The following is a 14,095-nucleotide window of genomic DNA, read 5'->3' as shown; positions in this document are numbered from 1 at the left end:
CGCTTCAGTCCGGAGACCTCCACAGTACGAGTGGCAGCGGCCAGCAGCGATGCTTGCTTATTCACATAGACATCTTTTGTTAGATTCCTATGGATGTTATTTGATCCTCTGTTCGGCCTTTCTTTCTGAACACCAAACAGAGCATCAGGGGCTACTGTCTATACTGTGATATTTTCTCACAATTTTGTTACTTATCTCAAAGCCTGTTAGGAGGCTGGCGCAGGCTTCGGTCAATCCGCTTTTGGTGGACCGGATCTTCTCAATCACCACACTCATAAGAGTATGGTGTTCTTCATCAATGGAAGCGCATCGAAGCGCTTCCAGCAAGTTGTCTGATGCCTCTGGATGGACAGAGGTCATTGGTAGATGCGGCTTGCCCCTCTTAGAGAGAGGTTGCCTGCCTTAATTCGGAACCGCTTGGGTTTCCGGAGCCGTATTCGGCCGAGGGACAAACTCACTACCGCCCCCTTTTTCGGAGTCCATGGGGGTCTTCCCCCCATGTGCCCATCGATTGGGATTTCGCCTGGGGGCGTCTCTAGAACTGTCTCCCCCTGGTCCAATATCCTCTGAGACAACACCTCAGTGTCATCCGCGGGCCTGGGGGAGGAGGCTACGGGGAGTGAATCGTTGTTCATCACTGACGGGCCCAGGAACCCCTCCGAAGAGGATACCCCGATGTGGGATTTGGCCGAACTGCATATGCATGTTCGGCATGATAAGAAGCAATAAAGCAAAACATACTGGGAGCATTATAGTGTCCGGATACTTACGACTTAGCCAGGGGCTTGTCCCTAGGCAACCACTCCTCGCTGCTGTAGGTGGCCATGGTGAAGTGGCCCGGAAAGAAGGTCTTTCCCTTCTTGGACGCCTCGGCCTCCCCCTGCGGGGCGGCCTTTCTCTTCTTCCCCGCCCCCCCCCCGATTGGGGGGGGGGGAGGGATTTCTTCTTCCTCCTCCTCGTCTTCGTTGGAGGAGTGTGCCTCGGTGTCTTCAGACATTACGTCTGACACGACCTTGCGCGGAGACTTTTCCTGGTCCCCGCAGCCTTCTTCTTGGCCTTCTTCTCCGGCACCTCATAGGGTGCCGGGAACAACATTTTCGTCAGAAGAGACGATGCTGGATCTTCATGTAGCGGAGCCGGACAGTCGATCCGCTCCACTATCGCTACCCAATCCTGTTAAATCAGCACGGGGGCTTAGATTCCTCTCGCGAATGTGCTGATAAAAGGCACATCTTGCAAAATGTAAAAACTCACCGGATGCGCTTGGCGTTTCGCCCTGAGTCCGCGATCTTCGGCTATAGGTGGAGGGACCTTGTTGGCCTTGAAGAGCACCTTCCAGACGTCTTCGTGCGTCGTGCCGAAGAGCTCCTGCAACATCTGGTATTCGGCCGGGTCGAACTCCCACAGATTGTAAGCCCGTCTCTGACATGGAAGGATCCGGCGGATGAGCATGACCTGGACCACATTGACAAGCTTGATTTTCTTGCCTATCATATTTTGGACACAGGTCTGAAGTCCGGTCAGCTCCACCGATGAGCCCCAGGCTAAGCCCTTCTCTTTCCAGGAGGTGAGCCGCATGGGGACGCCAGATCGAAATTCAGGGGTCGCTGCCTAGTTGGAGTCGCACGGCTCGGTGATGTAGAACCACCCCGATTGCCACCCCTTCACGGCTCCACAAAAGAGCCCTCGGGCCAGGTGACATTGGGCATCTTGCCCACCATGGCACCCCCACACTCTGCTTGCTGGTCGCCCACCACCTTCGGCTTCACGTTGAAGGTCTTCAGCCATAGGCCAAAGTGGGGCATGATGCGGAGGAAGGCCTCGCACATGATGATGAACGCCGAGATATTGAGGATGAAGTTGGGGCCAGATCATGGAAGTCCAGCCCGTAGTAAAACATAATTCCGCGGACGAATGGGTGGAGGGGGAATCCCAGTCCGCGGATGAAATGAGAGAGGAACACTACCCTCTCCTGGGGTTTCGGGGTGGGGCTGATTTGCCCTTCGGCCGGAAGCTGGTGCGCAATGTTTGCGGACAGGTATCCGGCCTCCCGAAGCTTTGTAGTGTCCTCCTCCGTGACGGAGGAGGCCATCCACTTGCCTCCCGCTCCGGACATCTTGGAATGACTTTTGCGAAGAAGGTGAAAGCTTGGGCGCTAGAGCTCGAGCGAGAATGGATGAGCAGAGGAAGAAGAGGGCGTGGGTGAAAAAGGGGAATCCTTATCTCTTTATAAAGGCGGTAGAAACTGTGCGCCTCCCCACTTGCCCCGTAAACTCGCTTATTCCCCAAGCGTCGCGTTGATGGCGCGGTTGGGTTACCCACACCCGTATTGATGAGAATCCCGTGATAAGGGGACACGATCTCTGCTTCGACAAGACGTGCCAATAAAACCGCCTCACAATATGTGCAATAGCAGGCTGGGAAAAACGGTTCGAATACTGACCGGGCCGGGGCCTGATGTCACGCTATGAAAAAGTTGTCAGCAGGTTAGATTTGTGGGATATTGTGCTCTCTACAGTTGTATGTGGAATTTGTTTTGCAGAGCCGGACACAATTCATGTGTTCAAAAACCTACCTTGGAGTATTCGGAGAAGGAACCCGCCTTGCAATGCCGAAGACAATCTGAGCGCCGGACTCATCGTCATTGAAGCCTGGTTCAGGGGCTACTGAGGGAGTCCGGGATTAGGGGTCCTCGGACAGCCGGACTATATGCTTATGCCGGACTGTTGGACTATGAAGATACAAGATTGAAGACTTCGTCCCGTGTCCGGGTGGGACTCTCCTTTGCGTGGAAGGCAAGCTTGGCAATTCGGATATGTAGATTTCCTTCTCTGTAACTGACTCTGTGTAACCCTAGCCACCTCCGGTGTCTATATAAACCGGAGGGTTTAGTCCGTAGGACAAGGACAATCATAATCATAGGCTAGCTTCTAGGGTTTAAACTCTACGATCTCATGGTAGATCAACTCTTGTAATACTCATATCATCAAGATCAATCAAGCAAGAAGTAGGGTATTACCTCCATAGAGAGGGCCCGAACCTGGGTAAACATTGTGTCCCCCGCCTCCTGTTACCATTAGTCTTAAACGCACAGTTCGGGACCCCCTACCCGAGATCCGCTGGTTTTGACACCGACAGGTGGCCCCCGATAGGTTTCGCTATTTTGTGAATTCTTTTTCCTCTGAAAAAATCATCAAAAATCTCGGTGATGTTTGGAGGTCTGAAGCAATGATTTTCTGAAAAGTAAAAACATGCAGAAAACAACAATTGATTCTGGCACTAAATTAATAGGTTACTCCAGAAAAACAATAAAAAATATTATAAAAATGTTCCAAAGTGGTATGATAATAACATCAGACGTATTAGCAGGCGAACTATTTGAAGGGTGTTTATCCAAGCTCTATGCAAATAATTATGTCCAATTTGCGTTTGCAATCCCGATTTCTTGACCAGACGAATGGGTTCTATATTTTTTTCCATAATTCAGCCTTTTTTAGTGTTGAAATTGTGTCTTTTCACGGGAGCAAATCATGCAAGAACAGTTTAGTAAAAGCTATTCTATCCCAGTACAGAGTCAAAATTAAGGACAGTATAACCGCATCTAAACCGAGCCCTCTCAGCGATTAGCATTTTCGGCCGTCCATTTTACCGATCTGGGATTTCCTGGCCGTCCGTTTTCGTCGCTGTGGCAATCTATTCCGCTGTCTGGGTTAACTGGACCCGGTTGTCCTGTGGGCTGCTGCTCCACGGGCCGAAACCGATGCCTGTGGTGCATTGGGCCTCTGGCGAACATGCAGCCCATTGGAAGGAGGGACAGCGACCGCGCGAGCCCAACAGAGCGAACCCTAAGGAGTCCCGATCGAGGTGAGCGGCGCATCGATCCGGAATTAGAGTGTGGCGGCCGGTTCCATCCATCGAAGACCGCCGGCTGCGTCCGTCCACCTCAAGAGTTCAGGAATGGGATCGAGTCCATCCGGTCGATCCCAGCGACCGGAGGAGCGGGAACCAGTCCATCCGCTCGATCCCACCGACCATCTGCTCCATCCCAGCGACCAGCGGAGCAGGATCCGGTTCGAGCCGATCCAATACAGCGCGTGGCAGAGAGGGAGAGACACCTCCTCTACTGGTAACTTCTCTCCTCTCCTTCAAGCTCGCAATGATGGCATTCTTCTGCTGGAAACTGCTCTCTCCTCTCCTTCAAGCTCACAATCATGGCAATGTTCTACAGGAAACTGCTCTGTCCCCTTCAAGCTTGCGATTATGGCCTATTATCATTCATTAATTCATTTGCTTAATACCTGCTAAAGTCCCAAACCTCGCAGGTACTATATAATGCCTCCCTCCCTGGCTCTCTATGCACATCTTACTCCAGCAGCAACATCTTCTTCGGCGACATGCTCAGGTATGCTACCTGCAAATTGCATCAATGTCTTCAGGTCGTCTAAAAAAAAGATACTCATATCCTCTCCCTACAAAAATATGTGGAGGTGATGTTCATGCTACGCATTCACAGTTGATTTGGGCAGATTCTGCAGCTTCCTATTGTCCATTTTTGTCCTCAGTCATTCATCATCTCAAATGGCTTTTGGACAGGTAATTACTCCTTTCAGTTTTTGCTAAGTTTTTGCTATGAAATTTAATACTACGCTGCAAATCCTTTACATAATATGTTAATTGGGCCTGCTTACTGCTTAGAACCTCCGCAATCCGCATCGCCGACGAGGAGGACGACGATGTTGACAACCAGATCATGGACTTTGCAGTTGCCGACTGCGTGGCCCGCACGCCTTCCATCGAGGCCGGGGAGGCATTGGGTAGTAAGGGCCAAGGATAAGCGTTGCACAGCGGCGGACGACGTCGCCCAGGCGCCAGGCCAACACATCTCCAGGATGGGCCTTAAGGTCGTGCCAATGATAGCACCCTTCTCCAATCTCTGTGCAGTCAACATCTCCGGCAACTTCATGGGTAAGCACTGCCGCTGCCGGTCAGTAAGATCGACAGAACATTGTCAATTGCTACTGCACCAAACAATAGTACTTTCAGTATCCCTTGACGGCTTCTCCAAACAAGGTAGTAAGATATGACTGATTGAATGATTTGGAAATTGGTAACTTCTTTGTTTCAAAGTTGTTGACTGACCTTGTGAATTGGTGTTTTATAGGTGGTGTATGAAATTGCTAATGAAGGGCCACGACCTGAAACTCCCGAAGGGACTCTTTGCAACTTAATTGCGGGTGATGTTACTTTCTGATGTGATGTTCTGTTTTCCAGGTTTCGGGTGGAATAAGTGTAGACTCACGTCAGCTTATTCTGATCTTTAGTTTCAGTTTAGGGACAATTATTTTGTTTATTACTTATTGCTTGGCAAAGCCCCATGATCGGCCAAGCCTTCAGTAGATCCTTGCTTGCTCCATTGCGGATACGCTGTATATGTATGATATTTCCACCAGATAGTCAAGGATATGTGCAAGTCAGCAAAGTGGCAGTTCAGTCACCCTCCTGATCTGTTTTTATTTACTCAATTTCGTGGAACAATTGATAAGATATAACCTCTTGGGCTAACAGCTGAAGTGTTTTGACAAACTGTTTAGTCAACACTCTTCCGGTCTGATTGCTAGCAGAATACATATGCGTGTTCAGATGTTAATAACATAGTTATCCGTCGAACATGTTCAGGTGTTGTTCATGTTCCTCTCTTTGCAAGAATGAATTTACATTCTCTCTTTGATAGCTAAGCTATTTGATGTGGCAACTGTCAAGTTGTACTGCTATACAGGATAATATGGGATTACTATTTTGTGGATCAGGTACATACTTGGAGATAACATGATGGTAAAAAGAAGACATGAGGCAGGTTCATGTCGGTTCTTTAATATACAAGAAGTTCAGCTCTTCAGTTCATACTTACTATCTTTTTTGTTGATCCATGGAGAATAAGCAGTTCCTAATGGATTCTTTGTGTTCCATTCATCACTTTACACATCTGGTAATGGATTTTGTGTATTCCAAAAAGGGGTAATTAGCCGACTTCATTTCAGTTCCTAGGAGTGGCAGGAGATGCAAATCAAGAAACCTATACTCGGTAAGGTTTGCTCCTTTTGGTAACCGCACATATAGTCTTAGTTGGGGAAATTCTCAAATGAACGTTTGCTGATTTAAGGAAATTCTCATGTAGATTTAAATATGGGTTTTGAATCATGTTTCAAATATCAGGATATAGGCAGCCTTGAAAGAGGTCATGAGAACATGCAATGGCATTATTGAACGTTCTGAAAATTACATATCATATACTCCCTCCGTCCCAAAATGTAAGACATTTTTTGAAACTATCATAGTGTAAAAGAACGGCTTACGTTTTGGGATTGGGGGGAGTAAGCCCTTAAATCTTTAGTTCCTTGTGCACAAAGTTGGGGAATTTCTGATGCCATTTTGTTCTAAAGTTGTTAGTGGACACCATGTGTTCATGGTGCATATTTTGTATAGTGACTTGTCTTACAGCTGAAGCAGACATATTTACTCTTCCATGTGTTTTGTTTATTATTTTCCTATAATACAAGAAGAAGTACCGATTAGTGCTATGTTTCTTAGTCCAGAAACTTCAATTTATTGGTGTTCTTAAATGACAAAAAACTGTTTAGTATTTGATTTTTCATATTTCGTACCACTACTTGTTATAGTAAAATTCTATCACTAATATTGTTCTTAAAAGACAAAAAATCCATTCGTATTGTAAATTTCATATTTCATGTCACTATGTATTAGCAAGAGTTTGTACTATTATATGGAAAAAATAGACAGTCATAACAACGAGTGCCACACTACTTAGTTTCTTGCTAATTAACCAGTCATATTCCTCTTCATTTACATACCAATATTTTGGAAAATGAAGGCAATAAGAACAAGTCACAAGAAAAACACAATACTTGATACTGTAGCATACAAATGTATATAACTAAATACCTTAGCAACTGAGTCAAAATAGATGGGCGCAGCAACGCGTCATCGATGATCTAGTTGTGAGGAAGAGGAGACCGAGACTCAGCCCAGCCTCACCCACATTCATGCCTTCTACACTTATTCCGTATATAAAACACACGTACACGCTCTGTAAATAAATAAAGCACACGTACTAATTTACAGGTAAGAACCGTAAATCTTAGGTTTCCCTTGACGTACTGCCAAAAGAGGCCGTACTAGCAACCATGTGACACGGTCGAGGGCGATGATTAATCTGGAGCTCTGTTTCCCTTGACATGTTTTGTTTTGTCACCAGCAATAAACCCTTGGCTGTCTGGCTGGATACGTTGTTCCCGCCACTTTAGTTTCGTGTAACCACTGGTAGCTTTAGATTCTCCAGCTCCACCTAACGGCACAGTTGCATTAATCAACTCAAAAGCATGTCCACTTAGCACTAACAATGGATTTAGTCCGAGAAAGACGCGCTGCAGAATCCAGCGTGCATCTGGCTCCACAGGCAGCCGGCCGTCTAATCTAATTGCCACGAGATTAACTGCTCCCTAATCCCTTCACGGATGCTTCCCTCCCTCCCTCCTCGACGAGTGTCAGTGAGAGCCGAGAGTGACAGGTGACTCTGCACGCACCCACAATAGGAGCAAAATTTACCCCACACGACTCCAAAAAAAGCGAACTTATTCCCGGACCCCAGCAGATGCAGGAGTAACCAAACAAAGAAGCACGCGCAATCTAACTAACGGAACGTGCCTAAAAACCCCGCCCTATAAATCAGCTCCGCCTTGCTCACTCCATCCCCAAACCAGCTCGCCTTCCCTGCAACACAAGGCACCACTTGGATCTGAAAGCACGAGCAAGCAAGCAAAGGGAGGTGCAATGGAGCACGGGTACCCCTGCAACAGCAATAGCAGCAGCAGCAACAAGGAGAAGAGGCCTCCGCTCAAGAGAGGCCAGCTCAAGCTGCACATCGCCAGGACCCTGGGCAGCCTCGTGGCGCCGGCCGCCAAGAGCGGCTTCAGCTTCAGAAGATGATGGCTTGACCGGCCGCGACAAGCAAGCAAGCACCTTCTCGACCAATCTAGCTAGGAGCATGGTGTGATTCTGGTGGTTGATGTGTACAGTGTAGGGATTGTGCAGGTTGAAGAGGAGTTGTTTTAGTTAGGTGTGCTTCTAATTTGTGTCCAGTTTCCCCCCTTCCACGGTTCCACCTAGCCCCTGTTCGCTTTGAGGTTTGCTGATGAGATCTCGCTTCCTTGATCGACAATTTTTACGTTGTCCACGAGTGAGGGCATGTACGGAGATTGCAGATCCATGCTTTTTCAGAATGCACTGTAGCTTCTAATGGGAATTACAGTTCTGTTTCTGAGATTGATGCGTCTCCCCGCTCTCACTCCATTTGATTTGTCCAACTCTGAAGTCTCTGAACTGAATGAATAGACCGGCATAATGGGTGTACTGCGGACGGTACATACCACATTGTCAGTTTGCCTGACGCGTGTTTCTTACCAGCCTCGCGCGTGCGTCCGGCAGTGGTTACTGATCAAAGGCAGGGCCCCTTAGCGATAATAAATTGACAATAGATCCATACGTTATCCTGAGAGTGCTACAAGGTAAGACCGGCCGGCATCATCACGGGGAGAAGATTTGATGTTCCTAGGTGCTTCTTCCTTATCTTTAATCTTTAATCTTTAACCAATAATAAAGTAAATTGGGTTTCTTTCGTCCGTCATGACATTTTTTCAGAAAAGTCCCTCTATTTCAGACAATTCAACCCGCAGTCCTGTTTTAGTTAAATGAAGCGTTATTTTCGTATTTTATACAAAAGTCCTTGTCTTTTCTTGAAATCAACCCGCCGTCCGGATTTAAGTCACACCCGAACCGTTATTTTACATTTTTCGAAACCCCCCTGATGTTTTAGGTAATTCATCCGCGGATCATATTTAAGTTAAACAAATGCTTTTTAAAATCATCCATATCTTTTAAACCGTAACTTCGATTTGAACATGTTATATATGAAATTTGATTAGAAAAATATGTTGAACATGAATATGAGATTATTTTTACCTGTTAAGTATTTTTAAATATTATTTTGGAATATATTTGAGTCAAACCAAATGATTTTCTAAATTATCTGTATCTTTTAAACCGTAACTTCAATTTTAACATATTATATATGAAAATTTATCAAAAAATGCGTGCAATCTAAATATTATGTTAATTTTACCTGTTAAATATTTTTAAAATATTGTTATGGAAGCAAACTTATAATTTATAGCGCAAGATCCGTTCTTTTCATACCGGCGGCGATCCAGATTGCAAATAAATACCCCACTATAACCATATACGGAAAAGAAAACATCGACAACTACATGTGCATACATCTGAAAAATGTCGCAAGGGAAAACAACAGATTTCTCATCGCGAGAGTGAGAGAAAGCGAGCGAGAGAGAGAGAGGGGGAGAGAGAGAGGGAGAGGGAGGAGAGAGGGAGAGAGAGACGCCTTAGGATTAACCATATTCAACACACGTTTTTTGTTGTTTTGTGTGAACACCGAGGCCATCGCCGGCGGGTGAGAAGGAGGATAAGCGACAACACAAATATGATGCCTCGCAAAAATAAAGGATGGACCTATTGTGGTCTTGTGTGATGGTTGTTGAGTTAAGAATATGTGTAATGTTTTCTCTCCCGTTGCAATGCACGGGCTCTTTTGCTAGTAATTCTTAAACATATATTATCCGGTGTTGAGACGATGTTTGAAGGCCGACCAAAGAAAGATTGTGTCTCATAGGGATGACAAAAGACCAAATCCACTTGGAAGGCTGCCAGATTATACCTCTCAAGGTGAGCAGCTCTGCAGTCTCCATTGTTGTCAGAGGGAACTACAAAACTGTCGAAGCAAAATTTCGTGTTTTGACCCTTTTTGCATACAAATTCAGGATCTGACCCCGGTTCTGATTTTTTTGGGGATTTGACCCTTTTTCTTACCGCCAGGACGTCTGTCGGTAGGGTTATACAGGCCCCTGGCGGTAGGGTACTAGTCCATGTTAGCACGCGGAAACAACCGCCATCCCCCTCCGTCGCACCCTACCGCCAGGGCACCTGGCGGTAGGCTGTCTAACCCTACCGTCAGAGCCCCTGGCGGTAGGGTACGGGCAGTTATTTCGCCCAAGCCCCCCGCGCCCCTGCCCATCTCCTCACCCCTCCCCTCCCCCCCGGTCGGCAGTTTCCATTTTCTTTCTCCCCCAAGTCGCCCCTCTCTCCCTCTCTCCACTACTAGAAAAAGGCCTGCGAGTGGCGCACCAGTTTTGCCTACTAATGGCGCACTACTGGTGCGCCACTAGCACCACGCCATTAGAATTAAATACTAATGGCGCACCCCTGGTGCGCCATTAGTATTTGGTATACTAATGACGCACCATGCAGTGCACTATTAGTATAGCCCACCGTGCGCCATTAGTATGCCTCCCAGGGGGCTATATGTACCCATGTGCTTTGGCATACTAATGGCGCACTAGGGTGTGATGCGCCATTAGTGTCTTTTCTGCAGTGTGCCATTAGTGTGCTGAGTGGTGTGCCATTACTATGAATATTAGGGATCTGTTTTTCTTTTCTGATATTTGCACAGGTTACAAAACATGTTACTGCACATAATATAGAGAGCACAACATATAATTAGCAGATTTATCGAATACAATAGAAGATTAGTCTCCGAATACAATTCATCATATTAGTCTCTGAATTTCAAATACCGAACAAAGTTATAACATTACAAGTCTCGAAACCGTGAGTAGCGAGTTTGTCTTCACATTACAAGTCGATATCGATCATCTAAACTACCATCACATAGAAGAGAGTTGCGGTCATCACGATGAGCATAATCGCGATGAACCTGGTCTTCATCTGGTTCCTCCAATGCTCCCTCCTCTCTCCCGCTAGATACCGCGTGTATCTAACTTCCTCCTCTGCCCTAGTGGTGTACCCTTTGTAACTGTTACCGCTGAAACGGTGAACCTGTCTCCGACACTCCTCCCAGTCGTCGTAGACTCTGGAAACCTTACCCTTGTACACGACATACAACGACATCTCTATGCACTAGCCAAACAAAACGTTAGTAACAATTCACAGACAATACATAAGCAATATATAAGTATGCAACAAAAGGACCGGAAGAGAAAAGCAACACATTAATAGCACGATTCATGGTCCTACTAATAAATAGCATAGATTACATATAAGTTGAACGACTGTCCAAACCAAAGAGACATACAAGTTCATTAAAGTTTAATATTACAACATGAGCCAATCGACATTTTAGATAGCATCACTACTTTCGACTCGACTCAGGGGACCGGAGCGTGGATGAAGCCGCCGTCTTTCGTGATGGTCGTGAAATCGCGGGCATTGTCAGCCTGCATTTGTAGCGTTGTTTCAATCTCATAGCGTTGTTTCAATCTCACCGTTGGACGGTTGAGATCTGAGGTAGAACTGCCCCGAGGTACAAAAGACATCTTGATGGATGATTTCCGCAAACTCCGACTAGATGCGAAAGAATTCTTGTCTGATGTCCGCATCCTGGATTACCGACAAGCTAGTGGCCCAATCTTTGAGATTATCTGGTAGCAGAAGGTGATTATGGTCCCGTACGACCGCCCGCATGTGATGGAGGGCGTAGTAGGCATCTTTCTGACCGTCAGGCGGCTGCTTAACGCGGGGGAACGTCGTATTGTGGGTGAACACGTGCTTGCCGTACCTACGAACTGGCCTCTTGAAGGTGCCTCCAGATCTGGCGTAGCCGAGGAGAGCATCATCAAGAACTTTCTTCATATTTGTGTAGTCTATCTTCGACTCATGGTCTGGGTCGAAATACATGGCCAAGGAATATTTTGGGCTTAAGAGGATGAGTGTGCAATGTGTGTCACTGCACAAAACATGGAATGTTAGAAAAAAAGAATGATCGAATCTAAGAAATCATATGTTACGGGGCGATGAGGGGATGACTTACTCAGGAAAGTAAGGCACGAGGAAGTTATCCTTATCTGGGTTTGCCAGAATGACGCCTTCGAGGTGTGAACTCGCGACTTGCCGGTCCTGTAAGTGCATCTAGTGCCCCTTAGTGATTTTGGTGTATTGAAGACTTATAGGTTAAGGGACTAATGCGTTTGTGAGTGTACACATGTCTATAAGTCTATGAGGAGTTTGATATTTACAGAGAAAGTCGACCCCTAAAAATGAAGTTCTTCAACTGAAGACTTTGATATTCTGAAGACTTTCTGAAGACTTTGAAAGTGAAGAAATTGGTGTGACCTTGAAACTTGGTATTCATTTGTGGAACATGAAGCGTGAAGACTTTTGTTTTCGTAGTTTCATTTTCTCCTTCTTGAGTCATAGGAAACACCGTACTGTTAAAGGGGGTCGAGGAAATACTAAGGAAAAATTTCCATGTGATGCTCAACTCAAAATCCTACACCTACCAATCCCTTCGAGTGAAGCCTTTGGAAATCTCATACAGTTCAGTCACTTTCTTCAGTGACAGAGACGAAGTTCTTCTGGTCACTGATGAATTTGTTCTGACTGAGGAGTTAGGAATTCGCCAGTGCGAATTACCTACACAGTGAGGAACATGATAGCCCTGAGGAATTTGAGAGTCAAATTTCTGACCGTTGCTGTGCTGCGCGCCAGCTGTCCCAAAATATCCTATCCACCTAACGGTCATATCATTGAAGGGCATTTATGTCTTATCATGTCGGGCTGCTCCCTAGGCTATAAATAGCCGCCCCCTACAACCACTAGCTGGTTGGCTGCTCCAAGAGAACTTGACACTTGTCATTTGAGAGCAACCCATCCTCCGAGGACTTTGAGCGAAAATCATCAAGTGAGGAAAATCCCAAACCCAAACACCTACAAACCCAAAGTGATTGAGCATCACTGAAGAAATTGATCCTGCGTGGATCCGACGCTTGTTACCTTTGAAGACTGTGCTTCTTCCAGACGGTTAGGCGTCAAGGTCTAGAGCATCCAAGAGGAATTGTGGATCGCCGAGTGACCAAGTCTGTGAAGGTTTGGAAGTCGCCTGAAGACTTACCACGAGTGATTGGACGAGGTCTGTGTGACCTTAGTTCAAGGAGAATACGGTGAGGACTGGGTGTCCTGAGCTGCGTGCTCAGAGACTGGGTGTCCGGGACTGCGTGTCCTCGAGTTTAAATACTCAGCCGCTCCAACCAGACGTACAACTGAGACAGCAGTTGGAACTGGTCTACCAAATCATTATCTTCACCAACATAACCGGTTCTATTTCCTCAACCCTTTCATTTCCTCATTACTATGTTGAGTGTTCGTTCATATCTGTGTTTGAAGACTTTGACTGAAGACTTTCTCAATTTCCTCAGTTCAATTTCTTCAGTCTGTTTGTCTTCATCTTGAGTTATCCTGTGATTACGCTTTCTGTACTCCGTGCTAGTCTTCATTTCATCATGATGACCATGCGTGTATTCTGTTATGCTTACTTCTGAGTACTTATTCCGCTGCTAATAGTTCTTCGCTAAGGAATTTCCTCACCGGCAAATTCCTCAGTGAAGAATTCATAAAAATCGCCTATTCACCCCCCTCTAGTCGACATAACGCACTTTCAATTGGTATCAGAGCAAGGTACTCCCTTGTTCTGTGTGATTTTGGTTTAACCGCCTGGAGTTTTAATTATGTCGACCGCAGGTATGATCAAGGTCTCGGCTGGGTGTCCTACCTTTGATGGGACGGACTACCCCTACTAGAAAAACAAGATGCGAATGCATCTCGAGGCAATTGACAACGATCTCTGGTATGTTGTGGAAAATGGTGTTCCCTCTGTTTCACCCTCACTGAACGCTACCGATGTGAAGAGATTCAAGCAACTCGATTCTCAAGCGAAGAATATCATATGTGGCCATCTGAGTAAAGGACAGTATCGAAGAGTGAGTGCTTTGGAAACTGCTAAGCTTATCTGGGAAAGGCTGTCCAAAGTAAATGAAGGAGTCTCAACTCAGCGTGACTCTCGAGTTGATGTTCTTCGGAATCTCTTCAACCGCTTCAAAAGACTCGACAATGAAAATGTCCAACAAACCTTTGATCGCCTCATTGACATCTCAAA

General features: G+C 46.2%; 1 protein-coding gene across 1 annotated transcript; it reads left to right on the top strand.

Annotated features, from left to right (window-relative positions):
• The first annotated feature begins 3,791 nt into the window (after window positions 1-3,791).
• LOC119279728 lies at window positions 3,792-5,583 on the top strand. The gene is made up of 5 exons (XM_037560874.1): window positions 3,792-4,126; window positions 4,323-4,402; window positions 4,527-4,593; window positions 4,696-4,965; window positions 5,162-5,583. Exons 1-4 carry the CDS (start codon window positions 3,792-3,794, stop codon window positions 4,832-4,834), a joined length of 621 nt encoding a protein of 206 aa, XP_037416771.1. The 3' UTR covers window positions 4,835-4,965; window positions 5,162-5,583.
• Window positions 5,584-14,095: the final 8,512 nt, after the last annotated feature.

This window comes from Triticum dicoccoides, chromosome 3B, assembly GCF_002162155.2.
Source record: "Triticum dicoccoides isolate Atlit2015 ecotype Zavitan chromosome 3B, WEW_v2.0, whole genome shotgun sequence".
Taxonomy (NCBI): Eukaryota; Viridiplantae; Streptophyta; class Magnoliopsida; order Poales; family Poaceae; genus Triticum; species Triticum dicoccoides.
This window is presented reverse-complemented; position numbering and strand designations above follow the sequence as displayed.